Source organism: Mirounga angustirostris, unplaced genomic scaffold (assembly GCF_029215605.1).
Source record: "Mirounga angustirostris isolate CCGP_5_RB_7025 unplaced genomic scaffold, mMirAng1.0.hap1 SCAF_5, whole genome shotgun sequence".
Lineage (NCBI taxonomy): Eukaryota > Metazoa > Chordata > Mammalia > Carnivora > Phocidae > Mirounga > Mirounga angustirostris.
The window spans coordinates 174,430,267-174,455,421 of record NW_026991713.1 but is presented as its reverse complement, the minus strand read 5'-3'; the positions used below and the strand labels follow the sequence as shown (position 1 = coordinate 174,455,421).

At 47.8% G+C, this 25,155-nt stretch overlaps 1 protein-coding gene and 1 long non-coding RNA gene across 9 annotated transcripts in view; both read left to right on the top strand.

The window, feature by feature from the left end:
• The window catches only part of TRRAP (transformation/transcription domain associated protein), a 113,285-nt gene extending 104,346 nt beyond the window's left edge, over window positions 1-8,939 (top strand). For all 8 annotated transcript variants that reach the window (XM_045875806.3, XM_054507692.2, XM_045875808.3 and 5 more), the window contains 4 exons: window positions 822-1,006; window positions 5,281-5,484; window positions 5,572-5,766; window positions 7,911-8,939. In XM_045875806.3, coding sequence (XP_045731762.1) covers window positions 822-1,006; window positions 5,281-5,484; window positions 5,572-5,766; window positions 7,911-8,195 — 869 coding nt within the window. In that variant the 3' untranslated portion in view covers window positions 8,196-8,939. The remainder of the gene's footprint in view (window positions 1-821; window positions 1,007-5,280; window positions 5,485-5,571; window positions 5,767-7,910) is intronic.
• Window positions 1,014-5,024, top strand: LOC135364593 (uncharacterized). The gene is made up of 2 exons (XR_010412026.1): window positions 1,014-1,621; window positions 2,177-5,024. It is a non-coding gene; the product is annotated as an uncharacterized LOC135364593 (long non-coding RNA).
• Window positions 8,940-25,155: the final 16,216 nt, after the last annotated feature.

Sequence of the window (25,155 nt, the reverse complement as noted above, 5' to 3'; positions counted from 1 at the left end):
CTTTAAAGTATTATTTAGTCTGCCAGCAACCCTATGGGGTACGTGTTATACTTTTATTTATAGATGAAGAAACTGAAGTTCATAGCCGTCCAGTGACCATTCCCGAGGTCACATCACTGGGAAAACAGACTTGGGATGTGAGTGCGGGCTGTCTGGCTCCAGGGCGGGCACGCCCGGCACTTTCTAGTTAAGTGCGGTCCCAATGGAGGTTATCAGCATGTGAGATGAACCGCTTCATAAAAGGCATGTCCAGTGCAAGAGTGGTCATCGGGGTCCCAAATGTGCCTCACTCTCAGTACAGCTCCACGACGTAACTGGGTGGAATGATCAGATTCACTCTGGGAGCTTCCCGTCACTGAACCACAGAACACAGAAAAGGACTGGAGCATTTTCCTAATTTCCCCAAGATGGGGGCCAGCCATGCCGACACTGGAAGGCAGGTTAACGTAACCACACTCGACGGGCACCGTGGAGTGAGGGGGACGATTGAACTCTGCTGATAGAACCCCGGTGAAGGAGGGCCTCTAAAGAGTGAACCGTTGGCAGAGTCTCTAGGTTTTTTGAAGATGGCTTTCTAAAGAATTTCTGTTCCCCTGTGTCTTAATCACAAGGTGATGGCAGCTCAGGCTCCGTCACCCAGGAGGTCGGGCTTCCTGCCATGTGCCGAGTTAGGACTCGGTGTGTGACTTCCGACTTGCCCCGCGTCCTCTGCTCACCAAGGGCTGAGTGAGCTGCAGCGGGGACAGCCCTGGAAGTGGGCTCGAGCGCTGCCCCGGCGTGTTCTCTCGGGCTGCTCCCATTGCCTTCTCCTTTCTCCCCAGTTCCGCGTGTGGTGGCGGTGTCCCCACAGATGCGCCTCGTGGAGGACAACCCCTCTTCTCTTTCCCTCGTGGAGATCTACAAGCAGCGCTGTGCCAAGAAGGGCATTGAGCACGACAACCCCATCTCCCGGTACTATGACAGGCTGGCCACGGTGCAGGCACGCGGGACCCAGGCCAGCCACCAGGTACCGAATCGGGGCGGTTGGGAGCGCTAGCTGCCACCTACAGCCTCGCGGGCAGCCGAGAGGTACCTTTTTCCCTCCTTGGCCTCATGAGGTGGTAGAAATTAGGTGGCCTCGGACCCTAATGAAGTGACATTTGCTGCAGAGCAACTTCAGGGGAAGCTCATTTGGCGGCCAAACTTGGTCAAAGGGACATGAGGCTATTTATCCACTGCGTAGTCCGTTCATCGGGTTTGCTGCTGGGGCATTAGGTAACGTGCGGTGTCTGTACCATAAACACTTCCTAAAATACAGAAAGCGGTGAGCGCTGAGACATGTCGGCCCAACTGTGTCGGGAGGTGAAACTCGCTTGGCAGGGAGCAATAGTGCCTGCCACAGGAGGCCTGGACGGAGGGCCCTCCCCGCCTGCAGATTGCTGCCTTTGGCAGGAAGTAGGGGAGGTGTGGGGTCTGGATGAGGAGGTTTTGTACGGGATCATGTGCATCACCAAGAGGCAGCTCTCCTGGCCTGCTCCCCAGACGCCACTGTGGTCATTCCTGTGCCTTCCGAGAAGGCCTCGCAGTTTCTGGGCGAGATGCCATGGAGCTGGAAGCTGTGTCCTTGTCTCCATCCGTCCAGGTCTAGCTGGCCCAGCAGGACCCCACGCACACGGTCTCTAAGCTGAACCATCCATCACCTTCATCAGTCACACTGCTGTTTATAAAACACTAGGGGATCCTCATGTCAGCATTTCAGTTAGTCCGAGACCTGGGAGACTTCGTTTTTAGCAAGATGGCGCCCACAAGGTGCTCGTCTTGCCCGCCTAGGCAGTGTTCAGGGCACAGGCAGGGCCTGAGGCAGTCCAGGCCTTGGGGTCTGGTGCAGCTTCCTGCGTGCATGCAGTCCCTCTGTCTACAGAGCTTGTGGCCTCCCTTGGGAACTGGCGTCACAGCTTCATCAGGTCCCAGGCCACTGCCTGGTCACTCTGTGGACCAAGGACAGTTCTGACGTGTTTGTGGGAGATGAATGGGTCGTATTCTTGGCGGCATTTGCCTTTGACTGTGGAAACTGATGACCTCCATTTGCGAATATTTGCTGACATGAGGGTCTCCTAGTGTTTTACAGTCGGCCGTGTGACTGATGAAGGTGATGGTTGGTTCAGCTTAGAGACCATGTGGGGTCCTGTTGGGCCAGCCTGAGATGCTGGCAACAGTACAGAACAGGCCAGTCTCATGGCCCCTTACTCTTTGTACCCTAGCTTGTTTCCTTACTAACGCTGCGTCTTCATCCTTTGCTTTTTTTTTAATACCTTTATTGAGACATCATTTACTTGCCAGAAAATTCACCCTTTAAAATGTACAGTTCAGGAGTCCCTGAGTGGCTCAGTTGGTTAAGCATCCAGCTCTTGATTTCTTTTCAGATCATGATCTCAGGGTTGATAGACTGAGCCCCACATCAGGCTCCGTGCTGGGCGTGGAGCCTGCTTAAGATTCTGTCTCTCCTTCTCCACCCCCCCAAATACAATAAAATGTACAATTCAGCGTTTTCAGTATATTCACAGAGTTGTGCAGTTGACACCACCCCAGGGGCGCCTGGCTGTCTCAGTCAGTAGAGCGTGTGACTCTTGAGCTCAGGGTCAGGAGTTCAAGCCCCACATTGGGCGTGGAGCTTATTTAAGAAAAAAAAATTAAAACATTTCATCACCCCAAAAAGAAGCCTCATACCCATTACCTGTACTCCCTATTCTTCTCTGCCCCCTGACATTGGAAACCACGAATCTCTCGGTCTCGTGAATGTGCTTATTCTTCATTATGATACAAAAGGAATTCTACAATAGGTGCTCTTTTTTTTGTTGTTTTTAAAGATTTTATTTATTTGAGAGAGAGAATGAGATAGAGAGCATGAGAGGGGGAGGGTCAGAGGGGGAGAGGCAGACTCCCTGCTGAGCAGGGATCCCGATGCGGGACTTAATCCCAGGACCGTGGGATCATGACCTGAGCCGAAGGTAGTCGCTTAACCAACTGAGCCACCCAGGCGCCCAATAGGTGCTCTTTTGTGGCTCACTTTCACTTAGCATAACGTTTTCCTGGTTTACCCATTTTATAGCATGTATCAGTAGTCTGTTCCTTTTTATTGCTTAATAATATCCCCTTGTGTGACTATACCACGTTTAATTTATCTGTTTGTCTGTTGATGGGCTTTTGGATTATTTATACTTTTTGACTTATGACCAGTGCTAATGACCGTGAACATTCGTGTGTATGTTTTTGTGTAGACGTATGTTTTCGTTTCTCTTGGACATATACCTAGGAGTAGAATTGATGGGTCACATGGTAAGTTTTATGTTTAACATTATATCAACTGCCAAACTGTTTTCCCAGGTGATTGCAGTGTATGAGGGTTCTCTTTTCTCTGCGTTCTTGCCAGCAGTTATTATTCTTCTCGGTTATAGTCATTCTCATTCATTTTGGTTGATAACAAGTGATACTGAGCAGCTTTTCATGTGCTAATTGGCTATTTGCATATTTTCTTTGGAGAATGTCTATTCAAGTCCTTTGCTCATTTTTAAATTACATGATTTGTCTTTCTATTATTGATTCTAAGAATTCGTTGTATGTTCTGGATGTAAGTGATTTCACTTTATTTACTGTGTATTGGCTATGTTTTTCTGTTACTTCGCTTTTCTCATGATTTTTTGTTGAGAAATTGATATTTTTAATAATAGGTGACAACTCTAGAAATGAGATAATTTTCCCCAAGGCTTGTTGTTGTTGCTGTTTGTTTATAGTGACTTTCCTGGACTAATTTGTAAAGTCTGTTTTTGTCATGTGCAGCCATTGAAATCTCTGCTCAGCTAGCTAATGATTTGACAGAGATTTTCTTAAATTCCTTGAAGCAGTACGTTTTCCCCCTTTTTGAGGGCCTCTTTGTGTGGTGAGGGGGTGCCTTCAACATGTCCAAGTAATTTACATCTCTGCCTTAGCTTTCACTTCCTGTTTATGTAGTCTCACGGTCAACCACATGTGAGAGCATAGGGCTTTCTGAGGTTTCTCATGAGCATACAAGTGATCTTCTAGATTCTTAGGAATATGTTGAAGCTCTTCAAAGCCTCTTGTGGTCGTCTCATTCCCTAGCTCTTCCTCTTGTTTGCCCTCATCTTTTGTGCTCCAGCTGGTATCACTGCCTTGGGCATCTGCAGCATTAAATGGTTGTCACTGATTGTTTTCAGCAAATGCTCTTCAGTTGAAATAGGATGCTCCTCACTGACTGAACTCTGAGTTCAGTCCAACAGACAAGCCCAATGAATGGGGCTTTTTTTAGGAAGCGACCAGTTAAATAGTGATAATTCTCTGGAGATGAGGTTTTGGGGGGCTCACTAAACACATTTGCCCATGCCAGTGGCTGTTAGGCTGCCGGTTTCTACAGCTGCCATGGTTGCAAAGTTGTTGGTTTTCAAGGCCAGTGTGGAGGTGGGTAAAAGGGGAGGGGAATAGTGTAATTAAACTGCTGCAAAGCTCACTGTCACTAAGATTCAGCCTTTCTTTCTTGACTAAAAGCTACTCAGATTGTTGTAAGCCTTTAATTTCCAGAATTTAAAAAATTTTCCAAAGTTTATATGAAAATGTTTTGTTTGGTTTTTTTTTTAAGTTTATTTTTATGATTTGTGCTAGTGTTCTTGATGGTCTGCGTGGTTCTTGGTTGCTTAGGGCCTGCATTCTAGTGGCTTCTCTATGGGTAGAACTTAGCCCAGAATAGACCTGTGCCTTTACCATTTGGTCTAACAAGAACGAAATTAACTCTAGTTAAAGTTTTTACTGAGACTGTCTCTGAATTTGTGGTGTTTGAAACACTGAAATTCAGTGTGAAGTGTTGTGTAACATCTGCTCTGCTTTAAGAAACTAGCTCCTTCAGTTTATAAGACTTTTGTTTTTAGTAGTCTTAGGTGTGAAGTGTTGGTATCCAACTATTCGTTTGTTCTTTTTGTAAAGTGGTCTAGTATATCCTGTAGTTAACAAGTTACAGTGTTCGGATTTTATCTAAATTCTTGGTAAAACAAATACCACACATCGTGCAGCTAAGGCTTTTATTCGATGGCTCTCTTGTTGCTTTAAGCATACGACCTGAGCCCTAGAGGAAAATTGACATCCCCTTGTTTAGTCAAACGACATCACATATGTATTTGTCAACAGAATTCACTCTGTTGGTGCCAAGTAAGTACAAAATTACAATTTGAAAGTTTTCCTTTTGAAAAAAAACAAGTTTGAGGGAAGCTATGGTGGAGTGATATATCATTTCAGGTCCTTCGAGACATCCTCAAAGAAGTTCAGAGTAACATGGTGCCACGCAGCATGCTGAAAGAGTGGGCTCTGCACACGTTCCCCAACGCCACGGACTACTGGACGTTCCGGAAGATGTTCACCATCCAGCTTGCACTCATTGGCTTTGCAGAATTCGTCTTGCATTTGAATAGACTCAACCCCGAGATGTTACAGATCGCTCAGGTAATTGGGTGTCACCAGGCAGAGCCTCTCCTTCAGCATCTGCATCGTGCTGTGTGAGTTCTGAGACTGTCTCCTTCTGGTGTTTAGGACACTGGCAAACTGAATGTGGCCTACTTTCGGTTTGATATAAACGACGCAACCGGAGACTTGGATGCCAACCGCCCCGTCCCTTTCCGCCTCACCCCCAACATTTCCGAATTCCTGACCACCATCGGCGTCTCCGGCCCATTGACGGCCTCCATGATCGCCGTGGCCCGGTGCTTCGCCCAGCCCAACTTCAAGGTAGGCCACAATGGCTGGTGCACCGCACACGGGGTCGCTCAAACACCACGCGGCCTACAGGCTGCTGGTCGGCTAGTAAGCGGGGAGAAAGCCCATTGTTGCTGCGCAATTCAAGCTGCTGCTTTCTGGAAAAAGTGTTTCAAAATGTTTGTTGTCTGAAAGCATTTAGGATGTTGAGGAACCAGTTTTACACAAAGGACTTGGAAGCCTCTATTGGATGATTTTCCCAGCGATGACTGTTGCTCATCGGTTTTGTTTACTTGGTTTCATAGCTGCCTTCCGTTTTGCGTGTATATAAATCTTTCCGCTATAAAAGGGTGGAAGACGGGCGCCTGGCTGGCTCCATGAGTAGAGCTTGCGACCCCTGATCTCCGGGTGGCAAGTTCGAGCCCCACGCTGGGCGTGGAGATTACTTAAAAATAAAAGGGCAGAGGTGTTGTCCGCAGGATGGCACCCATCTTACTCGCACTGTGGTTACGGGGCCTAAAGGGCTGTGACGTGCAAGGCACACCCTGGAGTCCCAGGACACCTTCGGCCACAGGAAGCCATGGGGCGGCTCTGTCGCGGTGACAGGCCAGGGGCCCCGGTGCCTTCCCCCGGCCGCCCGTCCCTGGTTGCTGGGCGGCTTCCCGTCAGATGCTCCGGGAGGCCGTACAGATGGGGAGTGAGGGCAGGGAAGGCGCTCAGGCCAGTGGGGAGGACAGGCCGGGATTCGAATCCAGTTCACGCTGACTCCCAGCCTGTCTTCACCACCGGAGTAATTCTCTCCTCACAACTGGGGACTGAACGCAAGTTACTTTCCTTTTAACTGGAGAGATCACTTGTGCCTCTTTTCTTTTTTCTTTTTTTCCACTGATGAGCAGTTTGTGTCTCAAGAGGACTTCAGATACCTATCGATTTCCAAAAGCGTTTACTCAGAGAAATTTTAAAATTATTAGCTAACTGTTTAACTGGGAACACAGACTTTACGTTATACACGTCTTGTGCTTTTCAGTGCTCGGTTGCACGTGTCCATCAGTGGGGAGTGCTTTTTGGGGAAAGCATGAGTATGAACATGAGTAAAAATAGCCCCGGGATTTCTCCGTGAGGAGCAGTCTGTGCTCTGATGCAGCGAGTTCACGGTCACCTACCTGCGGCATAAGGCTTGAAATAGGAAGTCCTCACGTAGATTGAAATGTTACACTCCTGGGAGCAATCATAGGGCAGTCCTTAGAATGGCATCTATTTGGAAACTAAAAAGAATGAAGGCGGCTCCCCATATTTCAAAGGCCTGTTACAACTTGGATAATGCCATGCATTCCTCTTTGTGTAGACAGTGCAGCGTAGATGGGAAGGAATCAGACTGTCTCCAAACTCTGGACCCAAATTTCCTAACAGCCTAAATGTAGAGAATGCCAGTAGGTTGGCTAAAACGTAGACCATTTTGTATGGGAATCTCTTCTAAAAATACCTTTGGGAGGCTCTATTACTATGCCCTGTGTATAAATGGGGAAACTGAGGCACAGAGGGCAAAGTAACTCTCCCAAGGCCACCCAGGCCAGAAGTGGTGGAGCTGGGGCTAGAGCCCAGAGTCTGCTGTGGCCACGCGGAGGCCCAGGGTGGCTCTCCTTGGCCCGAGAAACAGGTCGTGTGACAGCTACATGCCTTGCGTCCTTGACTCCTTCCTGTCTCACCCCAATGTGACCTCGTCACCAGCAACCCCGCCCTCCCCCAGAACCGCTCCGAGCCCGGCTCAGCTGCTGTTTCTGCTCAGTACCCATCACCACAGGGAATGTCGGGCATGTCTTTGTCAGGAGCAAAGCCCCCTAAGGGCAAGGGGCTGTTGGGGTTTCTGTTTTGTTCACTCTTGGCTGCAGTGCCGGGAACAGGCCCTCGACAGGTGCTCAGATGCGTGGAGTGAAGCAGACATTTGGCACCAGGAAGCAGTGTGTCAGCAGCAGGTGCCATGGGACCCGCGTGCCCTGCTCAGACCAAAAAGCTGTGCCTTGTGGCCGGCCACTGCTGGACCCCAGGCGGCTTCCCTGGTGCATCGACGAGGCCCTGGGCACTGTGGCCTGCCGTGGCCAGGCCCAGCCTCGTCAGGAAGCCGCCCCTCCGGGTTGTGCTTGGATCAGCCAGCACCATTTTCTTCTCTCCTCTTGCAGGTGGACGGCATTCTGAAAACGGTGCTTCGGGACGAGATCATCGCTTGGCACAAAAAAACGCAGGAGGACACCTCCTCTCCACTCTCGGCCGCTGGGCAGCCTGAGAACATGGACAGCCAGCAGCTGGTGTCCCTGGTGCAGAAAGCGGTCACGGCCATCATGACCCGCCTGCACAACCTGGCCCAGTTCGAAGGCGGGGAGAGCAAAGTGAACACGCTGGTGGCCGCCGCCAACAGCCTGGACAACCTGTGCCGCATGGACCCCGCCTGGCACCCCTGGCTGTGAGGGCCCTCGGCCTGGGCTCGCGCGGCAGCGGGAGACGTGGCCCGAGGGGCGCCGCCCGCCCGGGACGGGGGCCGGGCCGTCAGCAAGGGCAGAGCGCAGACGTCCGAGCTTCTGCGGTCCCCTTCCAGAAACCAGGATTCCCCGGCCTGGAATTGCTTCGTGGATTTTTTACCGTGTTTCTCCCTCTGTGTGAATGTACAGCTTCAACTGTAGAAGACGGTTCTCTGTCGTCCATTTTTAACTCAGAAGTAACACCTCACAGGAGCTTTGTGCTTTTGTACAGACTTTATAACAGGTGTACGGAAAACCCACTTTGTTAGAGAAACAGGAAATTATGAGCAAATCGTGCTGGCTTTTCTCTCAGCACAAACTTCGGCTCTGGGGGCTCAGCGAGCGGCTGACGCGGGTCAGCAAGGCCTCCCTCGCCCCGTGGGAACGCCTGTCCTGTGTGTGTGGGGTCAGACCCCACTGGGAGAGCGTGAGCTCTGGGAGCGGCAGGGGAACGGTACGCTTTTCATCGGCTGGTTCTTGGGCGCCTTCGACACGTTTTCTGTCACTGTACTTGGAAAAACACTTTTTTCCGGCCTAATTTAAAAAGAAAACAGCCGCAAAAGTTTGTTGGTTCACTCCAGTCTGTTATGTTCACGTTTTTATAAATAGGAGCATTGAGAATGTTCTATCTAAATTTGTACAGTGTGATTTTTTTAGAATAAATATTTTATAAAAGGACGTGCCATCCCTTAATGTGTGTGGAAATGCTTGTTTCTGTGAGGTGTTCCCTCAGCCCCTCGGGGACCGAGCCCCGGGCCCGGCAGGAGCCACACTCGGTGGTTCTCTGGTGACGAGCAGATGACACCTGGGAGGGGTCTCAGCTTGCAACTTCTGCAATGGTGACGAGGAAGGCTGGTCCCGACTCTGACGGTAGGAAACATGCCCTCGAATCTGGTCCCTTGGGCTTGGTTTCCCCACCTCGGGGCTGCTGCCGGGTCACCGGTCCTGGGAGGTAGGTGGTCCCTGAGCCCTGAAGGGGGGGCTCTCCACAGAGAAGGGGTTCCCAGCTCAGAGGGGGGAGTCAGCTGCAGAACCCGGGGGTGGCAGACTCGTGTGGTCAGTGTTTGGAGGGAGGCTGGCGTACTGAGGGCCCCGGGCTCTGGGCCAGGCTCGCTCACACCACGCCCTCGGCACTGCCCCGCTTTCTAGGAAAACCAGCCTTGGAACAGCGAGGGCAGAAGAGTGTTCCTCAGTGGAGCTCCTGCCCCTTCTGCGCTCCATCCGTAAGTGGAAGGTCGGGCACCTGGAGCGGGGAGGCCAGAGACCGGGTCTGTTTATGGGGGCCCTCCATGGCGTGTGCCCCAGGTTCCCCAAGCATGTTGCAAGGTAAGTACTGTTATTAGACACTTTTATTATGGGAAAACATACATAAAATTCACCATTTTAACCATTTCTAAGCGTCCAGCATTCACATGCTCGTGTAACCCCCACCACCCTCCGTTCTCCAGAACTTTTTTTCATCTTCCCAAAAGGACAACTCTGCCTCCATTAAACACAAGCCTACCCCCCCCACCCCCACCCCCCGCCGCCGGCAGTTTCTGAGTTTCTGCTTCTACTTTGTGTCCCGTGGATGTGTCTACTCTGGGAGTTTCCTGTAAGTAGTGCCGTATGGTACTTGTCTGGTGGTGCTTGGCGTGCTTCCCCCAGCATCCATCCTCAGGGTGCGTCTGTGTTACAGCATGTGAGAGCGTTTCCTTCCTTTCTGTGTTGCATCTACATGAGGCATCTTGTTCATCTTCTCACCCATCGACGGAGCGCTTTTGGTTATTGTGGATGATGCTACGTGAGCACGGGCCTGCCAGCATCTGTTGGACTCGAGCGCTCGGTTCTTCGGGAACAGGCACAGAAGTGGAGTTGCTGCATCATGTGGTCATTCTGTGTTGAATTTTTTGAAGGACTGCCATGCAGTTTCCCCCAGCAACTGCACCATTTTACACCCCGGCCAGTGGTGTAAACAGGTTCCAATTTCTCCACATCCTCGTCAACGCTTGTTTCCTTTCTTTGTTGTAACAACCATCCGAATGGGGGCAGGGTGGCGTCCGTCTCATTGAGGTTTGGGTTTGCATTTTCCTTGTGATTAGTGATTTTGACGATCTTTCCATGAGCTTACTGACCATTTGGAGAAACATCTATTCAGATCTTCTGTCCATTTCTTAACTGGGTTGTTGGATTTTTTTAAGTTACGAACTGGATTATGAACCCACCGTGAGCTGGTGCAGAAATTCTTGCCCATCAGTAGAAAGATGTTATATATTCTGGATACTAGCCTCTTACAGGATTCACACCTACTTCTGGGATTTACACACACTTTCTCCCATTTTGTGGGCAGGCCTTTCATACTCTTGATAGTGCTCCTTTCACGCATAAGTTCTACACTTTGATGTAGCCCAGTTTATCTAGTTTTCTTTCGTTGCCATGTCCAAGGAATCATTGCCAAACCCAGTGTCACGAAGCTTTTCCCCTAGGTTTTCTCTAAGACTATTATAGTTTTGTTCTGTTTAAATCTTTGGTCCATAAGGTAGGGAGGTTCAAACTCATTCTTTGGCATGTGGATACCAGTTTTTCAAGTGCCATTTGTCCCCAAGTGCCATCCTCCGCGGAATGGTCGATTTGACCATACATGAGGGGTTTATGGGTTCTCCATTCTTTTCCATTGGTCTACACGTCCATCTTATTTATTTTTTAAGCATTCATTCATTCATTCATTCTAGTAATGTCCACACCCAATGTGGGCTTTAACTTAAGACCCTGAGATCAAGAGTCGTATGCTCTTCCAACTGAGCCGGCCAGGTGCCCCCTACACATGTCTGTCTTTATGTCAGTACCAAGCTACGTTTATGACTATAGCTTTGGTGTGTGTTTTGAAATCAGGAAGTGTGAGGTCTCCAACATTGTTCTTTTTCAAGATTGTTCTGGCTGGTTGGGGGCCTGGTCCCTGAGATTCCCTATGAATTTTCAGGGGGATTTTTCTGGTTTTGCCAAAGTGTTGTTAGATTTTTGCAGGGGTTGCATTGAATCTGGAGATCCTATTGGACAGTAAAGACGTCTTAGCAATATTGTGTCCCAATCCGTGAACCCAGAATGTCTTTCCATTTCTTTTGTGTCTTCTTCAATTTTTCGTTTTGTAATTTTACAGTTTTGAGCGTACAAGTGTTTCATTTTGCTGGTGAAGTTTATTCCTGTTCTTCTTCATGCTGCTACAAATGGAACCATTTCTTAACTTCATCTTTGGGTTGCTCGTTGTTCACCTACAGAAACACAACTGATTTCTGCGTGTTTATATCGTATCCCGCAGCTTCCCTGAATTCGTTTTTTAGTTCAGACGGTCTTTTTGTTTGTTTTTATCAGGAAGAAAAGACATTTAAGATAGTGTTGGCATAAATTTTCTTAGGTGGACAAACATGGTAAAAAGCCTGACAAGCTAGGAGGCTTTAGTTTAGTTTCTTGAAAATAAGAACTGACTAAAGGTTCTCTGAAAGGCTTCACTTTAAAAAAGATCGTGGGAGGTAAAAGATGTGAGTTGGGTCTCAAGGAAATGGTGGAGCTCAAGAAGCCTGGAGGAAGATAGGGGAGGAAGTGTGGAGGAAGACAGCTTGCAAAGGTGGTGGGGGTACTTTGGGAGGGGAAACGAGTATTTTGATGGACACATGGGCCACCCCTGGTTAATGAACCAGCTAATGAGGGATGGGAGAGTAGGGGGAAAACCAGGGATAACAAACACTGGATTATGAACCCACCGTGAGCTGGTGCAGAAATTCTTGCCCATCAGTAGAAAGATGAGAAAAATCGATGCACCAAAGTGAGGTTCATAAAGGACAATCAATGAGTCTTATCATGAAAAGTTTTGCTATTAAAATGTCCTTGAAATCCTAGTGATAGGTTATTAATTTTTTTAATGTTATCTTTGACAAACTAAAAAATTAATTACTATATACCAGTCTCAGTTCTGGTTGGTATGTTCTCCTGGTCTGTAAGACAGAAGAGTTTGGGAAATACTAAACAAGCCATAATTATATGGGATTCTGTATAATCGTGTAAGATAGTTCTTACCTTTAGCTTATTTTTAATTCCAAAAGTTAATGATGAGTCCAAAAAAAAAAAAGTGGACCTACATCGTGCATAGATAATAGATGAAAAATCTTAAAACTCTACCAAATATAATTCAGGACTATTTTGACTGCTACACCTCATGAAAGTAGTGATAAAATTTTTTGTGTGTTTCTGGATAACATGCATTGTTTTTAGTGAATTATCAAGAGTTACCATATTCCTCTCGGACGTATCAGAGTCTGTGTTCAAACACACATCACCTACCTCAGAGGCCTACAGCGGTAACTTCCATTTCTCCCCTCCCTTCCTCTGTGCTGTAGACATCATACTTTTTACTTCTGTATATGCTAACTTCACAACACAGTATTACTTTTACACTAGACCATATTTTCTTTCTTATGTATGTATGAAAGCAAGTAACCTCCACACCCAACGTGGGGCTCGAACTCATGACCCCAAGATCAAGAGTTGCACGCTCCATCGACTGAGCCAGCCAGGCGCCCCTGGACCACACTCTCTTAACTGAAGTAGTATGGTTCCCTTGTTTGGGGGACTGATTTGATAAAAATGCCTAAAAGGCTCCTTAGGAAGGTGGTATGTATTTGTTTTTTAGTCCTAACAGTTTTTTGCTATGTATTTTCTTAGGTTTTTCTATATATGAGATTATGTCGGATGGTGTTCTGTATGTGTCCGTTAGGTGCGATTGGTTTACAGTGTCGTTCAAGTCCCCTTTTCATTCCTGAACTTCAGGCTGCTGCTTCTGTGTATTACTGAGAGCGGAGTATTAGACTCTCCCACGATTACTGTCAGTGTTTGCTTAAGATGTTTCGGAGCTCTGACGTCTGATGCATATATGTTTGTAACTCTCCGATCTTTTTGGCGAACTGACCTTTTGGTTATATGATGCTGTTCTCTGTCTCTTGAGTAGTTTCTGTCCTGAAGTTTATTTTGTCTTACATCAGTCTAGCTACCCCTGTCCTCCTGTCATTACGCTTGCACAGAATACCTTCCTCCATCCTTTTACTTTCAAGCCACGTGCGTCCTTATATCTAAAGTGAGTCTTGTGTGGACGGCATCCGGATGGACCCTGCTTTTCTATCCATTCTGCCAATCTGTGTCTTTTGATTATGGAGTTTAAATTCATTTACATTTTCTTTTTAATTTTATTAAGTAATCTCTACGCCCAACGTGGGGCTCAAACTCATGACCCCAAGGTGAAGAGTTGCATGCTCTTCCAACTGAGCCAGTCAGGCGCCCCTAATTCGTTTACATTTAAACTAAGTACTGATTGGAGAAGACTTACTTTTGCCATTTTATTTGTTTTCTGTGTCTTACAGCCTTCTCCCTTCTCCTTTCCTCCATTACTGCCTTCCTTTGTGTTCAGGTGATTTTTTTTTTCTGTAGGGACATTTTGGTTCCTTTCTCATTTGCTTTTGTGTATATCCTACAGGTATTTTATTTGTGGTTACCATGTTTTCTTGTTTCTGCCTTGTGATCTTTTGTTGAATATTGGGCATTTGAAAAATGTCCCAGGTCTTGTAGACCATTTCTGTGCAGAGGAAGACTTTCGCTGGGTGGCCCCGTTTGGAGGCTTAAGGGGACCTGGCTGCCCTTCCCCCAAACCATGCCATGCCACACCAGGGAGGGAGTGGGGCGGGGGCAAGGGTGAGTGAAAACACTGAAATTTCCTATCATTGCGAATGTGGCTTTTTCTTGACTGGGCATTTGCTTGCTTGCTGTAGATGTTTGTAGATGGTATTTCAGCCAGTCTGGAGTTGTCTACTGCGTCTGGGGGGGGTGGGGGCCCGGAGCTTCCTAGTCCTCCATCTTGGCTGATGTCACTGTCTAGGCCTTTCATTTAAATGTTATATTTTATTGAGTTATAGTTGACAAAAGTGTAAATTAAAAATTTTTTAAATGAGGGGCACCTGGATGGCTCGTCGTTGAGCAACTGCCTTTGGCTCAGGTCATGATCCAGGGGTCCTGGGATCGAGCCCCGCATCGGGCTCCCTGCTCCGCGGGGAGCCTGCTTCTCCCTCTCCCACTCCCCCTGCTTGTGTTCCCTCTCTCACTGTGTCTCTCTCTGTCAAATAAATAAAATCTTAAAATTTTTTTAAATGAAAACTCATTTATACAAATACATTAGTCTTAAAAACTAGACGAAATCCAGCCCTTGATTTACAGAAATGAACTCTGAAATCCTCAAGTACTCTCAGCACAGGTCCCCTAGTGAGTGACCTGGCACCAACCAAAATCTGTCTTCCACCCTCACATTCTCTAGACCCAGAAAAAAGGAAACAGATTCACTTTTTTTTTTTTTAAAGATTTTATTTATTTGACATAGAGAGCAGGAACACAAGCAGGGGGAGTGGGAGAGGGAGAAGCAGACTCCCTGCAGAGCGGGGAGCCCGATGTGGGGCTCGATCCCAGGACCCTGGGACCATGACCTGAGCCGAAGGCAGACGCTTAACGACTGAGCCACCCAGGCGCCCCTCACTCTCTTTTTTAAAAGATTTTATTTATTCATTTGAGAGTGAAAGAGAGAGACGAGCAGGGGGAGGGGCAGAGGGAGAGGGAGAAGCAGGCCCCCTGCTGAGCAGGGAGTCCGACATGGGGCTTGATCCCAGGACCCTGGGATCATGACCTGAGTCGAAGGCAGGCTTAACCGACTGAGCTGCCCAGGTGCCCCAAGATTCACTTTTACGTCAAATATAACTGTAAAGGAAGCCCCAAAGGATTGTAAATAGCGGCAATAAAACCAAGAGAAAAGTTGTCAAAATTGTCGTAGAAATTATTGCTTTATTAATGGATTATTTTAACAGACTTAGTAACAACAAAAATTATGTATTAACACTACCCACAAATAGGATGAAGTGGAATCATTTAAGTTATAAGATTCACATTCAAATATTCTTCAGTTATTTAATCATTATTTTAAGAATAATTTCATCAAGATTCTAATTTGAACCACTGTATAATCTCTGAACTAAACGCAATAAAGCTAAAGGAGAAAAAAACTCAGTTACTTTAGTGCAGAGATAAAGCTATCTAGGTAAGGTTCGGGATCGTCCAGCTGCCGCATCAGAAGGCAAGTCACTACCTCAGACTGTGGACGGAGGTGGAAGCCAGCATCTGGTGTAGACATTTCTGTTGTCAGTGGAGTATGTGTTGGGCCAACAAAGATCACTGGAGGAGAGAGTTCCTGGAGGGCAGCGTCCTTGTTTTCCTGAATGTAGGGAAGGACAGGTGCTCTTAGGCTCGGTCCCTGGGACCTCTTGGGCCTGGGTAACATCTGAGTCCGAGGGGAAGACCAGCATCTCGGCCCGTGGTTCCGGGTAGGTGAGTGTCCGAGCATCGGGGTCTGCCCGTCCATCAGGACGATGGACACACTCGGTGGAGGGTCCCCTCTCCAGAGGGCCTGAGTCTCTGGGGGACGTGGTCGCACCCTGGGTCCCTGTATCATCACAGCTCCACGTTCCTTCTTCCTCAGGAGTCTGGCTCCAGAGGATTCCCTGCTGGGCCTCTTGGGCCTCTGCCAGATGCTTCACCTAAGGTATTAGGGACCTACATTAAGCTTTTAATTCCTTCTGAGTAACTTTTGTCTGAAGTCTGCATTTTCTTTTCCTAAATTACTGTGTTTCTCTCATGGGAAATGAGCTGGCCTCGGGAAAGGCTGCTGAGGATTTCTGCTGTTTCTGGAAGAATTTTTGTCTCTTGACCAGGTTACAGCTGTTCCCAGATGTGTCTGACCTTCTAAGTTGCTTCAGGAAGATTCCCCTTTCTCTTTACACAGGGAATTAATTCTTGACTGAATGTCAGTAGAGATTCATTTCTTCATCTTTATGCAGTTTCTGCTGGAACTCCTACCTTTCACTTTCTGTGACTTTTTTTTTTTTAAGAGAATCATAAAAGAAAATGGGAAATGTTTAATATCCAGGTTCTGTGCCCAGCACAAGCTTTCTTCATGTGATCATGAGTTAATGTAAGTTGACTTTTTTCCCTCAGAGTAAAGGAGTTCTCGGACTCAGGGATCAGAACTTGATTCCTACAGAGCTGCGAGAATGAGACACACCAACCCCATCAGGTGAACGCCAAGCCTGTTTTAAATACTTTTTTCCAAACGCCGGGGGTGGAGGAATGGGCAAAATGGGTGAAGGGCAGAGGGAGAGGGAGAGAGAGAATCTCAAGCAGGCTCCATGCTCCGCACAGAGCCCGACATGGGATTCAGTCTCACGACCCCGAGATCGTGACCTGAGCCGAAATCAAGAGTCAGATGCTTAACCAACTGAGCCACCCAGGCGCCCCAAACTTAATTTTTTATGGAAGTTTATGAATTTTATTTTTTGTCCAGTTTTATTGAGCTACAATTGACATATGACATTGTATCAGTTCAAGGTGTACAACATAACGATCTGATGGACGCACCTATCGCTGTTTTACTCTGCAGTGAAGCCTCCTCTGGGGATTTTAAATGATCCGGAAAGCTCCCATTCTTCACTTGGGCTTCATGGCAAGAGTTTCACGAGTGAACAAGCGAAGAGAAATCTCAACGTGTGGAACAACGGAGCCAAGAGCTGATGTACGAAAGCTCGGTCTGCAGGAGAGGCCTCCAAACACCCGCACCCAGGACCTGCCACTCAGTCAGCCCCACAAGCCGGCGGAGGGATGAAGGGAGGCTTTCTTTCCCTGCTGTTCTAGCACATATTTGCTTTTGTCTTTTCTCAAGACTTTTTCAAGTATCTGAGCCACATCAGTGAGTGTCTTCAAAACTCCCTGTGACATGCCTTCTGTGGGCTTTCCACTTCCTGACGGAGCCTTCCCACCCAAGTCCACGGCCCCCCTTCATGTCCACCGTCCTGGGGCTGAGCTGCGGAACCAGCGGGGGGCGGCCAGTGTCCCCTGCGGCAAGTCTGACTCCGACTCCCCGCCCCACGTGCCCTCCAGGCTTGTCTGTCGCTTTGCTCTGTTCCATGCGCTGACCCCCTTTTCTCCCCCAGCCTCCTCCTACTTCTGAAAACAGCTCTGTGCTTCCCTGGAGAGGAGAATTCTGATGCAGGGCATCTCCTGGATCATTATTAGTAGCCTCCAGATTTATTTTTCTTGATTTTTCTTCCAGTCTGGCTTCCATTCGTGTCGTTTCAAGGTCTCCAAACTGTGTGTGAAGCTAAGCTGCTCACAGGTGCTGCCTTTCCTCCAGGAGGGCTCCTTGTCTTGTCTGCACAAAGCAGGTTTTTCGTGATGAACAGTCAAGTCTGACCCTGTCACCATCTCCCACAGCACTCTGTGGCTGGTCCCCAGCTCAGGTCCCCTGCAGCAATGTCACCACTTGGCCCCACGACCAGCACGACGTAAAGCACGACAGCCATCAGCAAGCAGGTTGGTGGGCGCTCCCCAGGCACCCAGGGCACAAGGACAGTCAGAGGTGCTCTCGTCCATCCTGCTCCAGGGCGCCCCCTGGGCAGGGATCCCATCCCATGACCGACAGGGCCCCTGGGCCAGAAGTGGTTCCTGGAGCTTGAGCTGCCCCGGCCCTGCCTGATGGCCCATGGGCCGTGGGGACTGGTACGCAGCGAGCGAGCCGTGGCCAACACTCTTCCTTCCCGGCATCCTTCTGTGGCCAGAGGCCGCCTCCGCCCTGCAGGGCTCAGAAAAGTCCCTCCTCGCAGGCCCCTCCTGGTTTGGGTCTGGCCGGCTTTGAATAACTGGGAGGGCTGTGGGAGGGCTTCTGGAAGGTCCCACCCAAGGTACCCGAATCACCTCCCTAGAAGCCCGTGGAACGTCCAGTGTTCACGGTTCAGGGATCTGAGGTCTGGCTGGGAGCAAGGATTTCGAGCCCATCCTGCAAGCGGTGAAATGCTTGAGGTGGAAGCCCCTCAGGACGCTGCTGTCACAACGGGGATCCCGGGGGAGCCAAGCGCACCCCCTGGGGGTCGGAGGGCGGCGGGGGGGGCGCCTGGGCCCACAGGAGGCTGACCCCTGGCCGGCTCCCAGGGCAGCTCCACGCGGGCCACAGGACTCCGCAGGTCCCCGGAGGGTCAGCTGAGCCTCCCCGGGGCCGAGAGGCGAGACTGGCCATCGTGAGCGGCCCCCACGCGGGATGGAATCAGCCTCACATCCCCCCGCTTCCTGTGGGGACGGAGCGGGTGCCCTGCGGTGGCATTTTCACCAGCCCCTCTGCGGATGCTGTGGTGAGTGAAAAGAAGGGGACGCGGGGGTGGAGCCCAGTTAGAGGGGCCCATGCGGGGCTTGCACAGGCCTGTGTCTGACCCACCCCTCCATCCAGGCACCCCCCTCCCGCCCCGCTCAGAGGACACCTGGTGCCGGAGAGCCGAGGGAGTGCGGGCGGTGGGGCAGGAGGACCCGGGGGGGCAGCTGACAGGTGAGTGATAGCTAAGGAGCTTGCATGGCCCTGCACAGAAATCGAAAGTCTTCGTATCAAGAATGGGGGGAGGCAGGGAGAGACTTCAAGATAATCTGCGGGCACAAAGGCTTCCACGGTCACCCAGCACTGCCCCTCTGTCCAGGGCAGGAGGCGGTTCGGATCCAGGTACCCAGGCCTTGTGCGGAGCCGGGGAGGAATAGGGCAGACGTCCCTCGGGGTCTGCAGGTCGGGCTACCCCTCTATTTCATAAGCGAACAACTTGCTGATTTTTCTATCTGTTTTCGCTCACTTGCCACTGCCCTGACCAAGGGACCACGCATGTCCAGGGGCCCAGGCTCCTCCTTTGGGCCCCTTCTGGACATGACCGTCATCACTCCGTCCGGTTCTTCCTTCCACATTTTTGAGCATCTTCTGTGTCGCTGCATCCAAGGCTCAAGAGTTAAGTACGCCCCCCAAAGTCACAGTTATGAACTGGAGCCGGATTCAAACTCAAGACTCTGCCAAGCCCTCCTAATCCTGCCGTCTCCCAGGAGGTCACAACCAGGGCCCCAAAAGATGGTTGGAGACTCTGGTTCTCTGGTTCTGAAAAGTGCCCACCCACGCCTTCGCCCGAGTGCCCGGCGCTTCTGCCTTCTGGCAGAGGCTGCCCCCGGCTTCTCAGGACAGCTCCCGGCTGGCTGGGGAGAAGCAGCAACAGCCCAACACCCTGTGGCCAAGGACGCAGAAAGGTGAGACCCTCGTGTGGAAAGCACGGTTTCCGCGGACTTACAACAGCGCAGTATGAGCCAGCAGGATGGAGCACTTGCACATCCGCGTGGAACGTACTTAAACGGTGCAGTGCCCCTGGGGGGAAGATGCTGTTTTCCCCACTTTACAAATGAGTAAACTGAGGCACAGGGGAGGTAACATGTTCAAGGGCAAGTTACAAAGCCAGGATTCAACTCCAGGTCCTGACTGTCGACGATGCCATCTTGCCCCTTGAGGGCCTTCTGTATAATATCGATCCGTCGCTGTGTTTCTGACCATCAGGTAAGTGAGCGGTCAGTGTGGCTGCCCGAGGGAAGGCCAGTGTTACACTTGGTTGAGGGGAGGGTAAAGGAACAAACTAGAAAGTCTCAAAAGAGCAGACTTAGGAAGTTGTTGAGATAGTAGGCAGGGCTGGTGTGGGGACAGAGGTACACAGATTGTTTAAAGCCCCCATGACTTAGCAGTAACTGTGAACAGAGAAAGAGCCCCAGTGAGCCAGACATTCCCAACCGGAGCATGGCCCCCTCACAGACAGCAGAATGCGGGACGGCCTGTGTCTGCTGAGCCCACGGACACGCTGTGTCCCAGTGACTGATGGGTGGGAGTTAAGGGCAAATATGACCAGTGATGTCAGGGAAGCTGGCAGAATCGGAAGCACCAGGAATCCATCTCCACGCAAAGACGCCACCAATTCTGGAACTCTAGCGTCCATCTGAATGCTTGCAACTCCCAGGGGAAAGCTTGGCGGGTAAATTCCAGTCTATTTCAGCATTTAGTGTGGTAATGGCTGCCCACCCCCTCATCCGAGCACATGGCAGCCTGGGTTCTTGGTGCAACTTGCCAGAGGCAGGGTAGGCAACAAGGACCTTGTCCTCCAACTGTGAGATTCTGTGTTCTGATCACTGATTGCTGCTTTTGACCGCAGGAGTATGGATACAGAGGTGGGCAGCCATTGCTGTATCCCCCACTGGCTGATGTGGCTTTCAGGGGCCTTAAATAACAAAACAACTGGGGCTATTCCTTTCTCTCCCGTTTCCTATTTTGGGAACCAAATATTTAAAGAAAAGTATATTCAGAAGCAACTGCTTGGACGGTAACTATGGTCCCAGCCTGGTGTGTAGCCAAAAACTAGTAAGAAGCCAGGATTCTCAGTGACAAAGCCACAAGACATGAATTTTGCCAGCAACCCAAAGGAGCTTGACTGAGGATTCGTCCCTGCTTGGGCCTCGAGAGGAGAATGCCGTATGACTGACACATTGGAGCCTGTGGGACCCTGAGCAGAGGACCAACTTAAGTTGTGGTAGGAGTTCTGATCCATGAAAAATGGGAGTTGTTTCAAAAAGAAAGAAAAAGAAAAAAGCAACCATGTAAACAGGAAATTTAGAAAGCCATGCTCAAGTTCATGGAAAGACACAGGTTCAAGAAAGACCAGAGAAAACCTCAAGCTTTCACCTCAGGCTGATCAGCAATACCCTCAAAAATTGAAAAGAAAAAAAAACACCCCGGGGAAAGAGGATAATCTCATTTCCAGATTTACATTATAAAATTCAAATGTCCAGTTTTCAACAAAAAGTCACAAGGCATGCAAAGTATGACCCATTCAAAGAAACAAAGAAAGAACAGAAATCATCACTGAGGAAGGCAGCAGACCGCAAACTTTCTAGGCCAAAGGCTTTAACGGTCTGAAAGCTGCTCAAAGGGCTAGAGGAGGACATGGACAAAGACAGGAAAACAATATGTGACCAAAAATACTATCAAAAGAACCAAAAGAAAATTCTGGAGCTGAAAAGTGCAATACCGAAATGGAAAATTCCCTAGGAGAGTTAAAAAGCACATTTAAATAAGAAGGAAGAATCAATGAACTTAAAGATTGGACAACTGGAATGGAGAAAAAAGAAAAGTGCACATAACCAAAGAGTCCCATGGGAGACCATTAAGCAGACAAGCACTGTGGGAATCCCAGGAGAAGAGACAGAGAGGGGAGACAGAATATTTGAAGAAACAATGACCAAAAATTTCTCAATTTGATGAAAGATAAGAATCTACACATAGAAGCCAGACAAAACTCCAGATGGAATAAACTCAAGGACACACAAGGACGGAGAATCTTGGAAGCAGCAAGAGCAGTGACTTGTCATGGACCCTAAGGGATCCTCAATAAGATGACCAGATTTCTCATCAAATTTTGAAGGTCAGAAAGCAGAGGGTTGATTTATGCAAATTGATGAAACTCAGAATTCTATATCCAGAAAAATTCCTCTTCAAAAGTGAGGGAGTTTGCTACCACCAGAATTGCTTTACAAAAAATGCTAAAGGAAGTCCTTCCCTTAGAAATGAAAGGATGCTTGCTTAGACAGTAACTCAAAGCTGTAAGCAGAAATCAAAATCTCCAGCAAAAGTAAATACATGGACTGTTATAAAAGCTAGAATTATTGTAAGTTTGGTTGTAAGTTTACTTTTTATTTTCTACAGGATTTAAAAGGCAAATGCATAAAAAACTACATTATTGGGCACACAATATATAAAGATGCAATTTGTGACAACAACAACGAGGGGGAGATGGAGCTGTACAGGAGCAGGGATCTGTATATGCTATTCAAAGTGGTAGAACTTAGGTTGTTGTAACCTCAGGATGTTAAGTATAATCCCTGTGGCAACCACGAAGAAAACATCTATAGAATATATACAAAAGGAAATGAGAAAAGATTCAAAACATGTCACTATAAAAAAAAAATCAACTACAAAAGCCAGGAATGAAGTGAGGGGGAAAAAAGCTGTCAGGCACATAGAAAACTAATAAGAAAATGGAAGAAACAAATCCTTTCTTATAAGTAACTATATGTGAGTGTATTAAACTCACTCTCTAATCAAAAGGCAGAGATTAAAGATGTCCAACTAGGAAGCTCCAGGCCTGTGCTACCCCCATGGAAACACTGAAAATACATACGTAAAAACAACTCCAGACTCTGGAAATCAGTCAAAAATCTACAGCAACCAGGTGAATGCCCAATCAAGAAAAGGCCAGTCAAAATGGCAGAGAACTTTGTGGCAACTTTGCTTGCCTTTGCCTCGACCCTTCCTAGCACAACAAGGTGTGGTTGGGAGGAACCAGCCCAGTTCCTGATGTTCTCCCTTGTGTTGAAAGAAGGGGAGCAGAAATCATCTGCAATGTTCTGAGCTGTCTGGACTCCTGAGGGACTGGTTTCTGCTTGCCTGGCCTGGAGCTCAGGCAGGGGAAGATGCCAGAGTTGAGACTGCAGGCTGGCCAGAGCCCCGGAGGGCAGCAGCAAGCAACACAATGTGTAAAAGCTGCAGGGGGAGTGCAGACCTGCAGATGCCTGGGGCAGAAAAATACAGTAACACATCTAAGGTCCCGAGAAGAAGCTGGAGTGAGACTCTGGAAAATTGGGACTTTCTAAAAGCAGCCGTGTGTATGGGGAAAAAGAAGAGGGGCCTTGGGGGGAGGTACAGGCCCAGGGAGGACACAGTCCAAAACAAGACCTGAGACTTAAGCCATCAGCCTGGGTTGATCACAAGTCTTAGAACACACCCTGCTAATTAGTGAGGGTCTTCCTGCCATTCTGCAAAGAATGGGAAGACATGGCTGTTTTTTCAAATGACGAGTTTTCAACAAAAGATTTCAAGGCATACACAGAGACAGGAAAATGGGGCACAGCCAAAGGAACAAAATATATCTTCGGAAACCAAAGAAACCGTCCCTAAAGAAACTTACTAGAAAAAAACTTAAAATAACTATTAAACATGCTTAAAGAACTAAAGGAAATCAAGAAACATATATGAACAAAACGAGAATATCAGAAAGTCATGTACGTATAGGATTTAAAAAAACAAATTCTGGAGCTAAAAAATACAATAAAGGGATTTAACAGCAGACCTGAGCTGTCAAAAGAATCTGTGAACTTGAAGACAGGTCATTTGAAATCCTTGAAACAGAGGAACAAAAGGAAATACATTCATTGAAAAGTGAAGCGGGCCTAAGGGACTTATGGGATACCATCAAACAAATATATGCATTATTGGGGCCCCAGATGGAGAAAGAGAAAGGGGCAGAGAACTTGGAAGTGATGGACAAAAATCTAATTTGAGTAAAGAAATGGACATACAATTTTAAGAAACTCAACACATTCAACAAAAATAAATCCAGAGACACCCACAGCAAACACTGAAAAACTGAAGGGCAAAATGGACAGCTCTACGATAATAAGATTCTTCAGTACCTCACTCTCAGTAAGCTAGAGCAACCAGGTAGAAGATCAGTAGGGAAAGCGAGAACTTGAACAACACTACAGACCATTGGGACCTAAACAATATCCCTACCAACAACAGCAGAATATACGTTTTCCTCAAGTGCACAGAGAACATTCTCCATAATAGACCACATTCTGTAAGGCCATGAATCAAGTCTCAAAAAATTTAAAAAGACTGAAAGCATACAAAACATTTGCTCTTTCCCACAATGGAATGAAGCTAGAAATCAGTAACAGAAAGGAGAACTCATAAATACATGGAAGTTAAGCAATGTATCACAAGGGAAATTAGAACCTTTCTTGAAAGAGACAAATGACCATGAAAACATGGCATGTCGAAACTGAAAGCAGTGCTGAGAAGGAAACTCATAGCTGTAGATGCTTACATTAAAAAAGAAAAAAGGTCTGAAAACAAAAACCTACTTTATACCTTAAGGAATTAGGAAAAGAAGAAAAACTAAGCTGAAAGCTAGCAGTAGGAAGGAAACAATATTACAGCAGAGAAAGAGAACAGAAAACAACAGAGAAAGCCAATGAAGTCAAGAGTTGGTTCTTCCAAAAAAAAAAATTTCAACAAAATGGCAAACCTTTAGCTAAATGCCTATGGCGGGGGAAAGAGGACGAGGACTCAACCACACAAGAGAGGCACCTTACTGCAAATATACAAAAATAAGAAGGATTATAAGTGTTCTATGAATAATTGTATGCCAACAAAATGGATAACCTAGATGAAACGGACAAATTTCTAGAAACACACAACCTACCGAGACTGAATCATGAGGAAATAGAAAGTCTGGATGGACCTATAGCTAGTAAGGAGATTGAATTAGTAATCAAATTCCTCCCAACAAAGAAAAGCCCAGGACCCAATGGCTTCATCAGTAAATTCTACCAAACATTTAAAGAATTAACATCTCCTCCTCAGACTTCGAGAAGAAAGAAGAGGGAATGTTTCCTAACTCATTCTTAGGAGGCCAGCACCACCCTGATACCAAAGCTAGACAAAGACACTACAAGAAAACTATCAATCAATATCCCTCATGAACACCGATGCAAAAACCGCCAACAAACATTAGCAGATTGAATCCAACAACACAGTAAGAAAAAGGATTATACACATCACGACAAAGTTGGATTCCCGAAATGCAAGGACCACTCAGTACATAAAAATCAGTCGATGTAATTCGCCATATTAACAGAATGAAAGGGAAAATAAATGATTCTCTCAGTTGACACAGCAAAATCATTTTGACAAAATTCAATACTTTTTCATGATAAAAACACTCAACAAACCAGCAATAGTAGGAAAATACCTCAACACAGTGAAAGGCACACATGAAATACCCCACAACTAACATCATACTCAAAGGTAAAAGACTGACAGTTTGTCCTCTAAGATCAGGAACAAGACCGCATGTCCACCTTCACTACGTGTATTGAACATAGTACTGAAAGTCGTAGC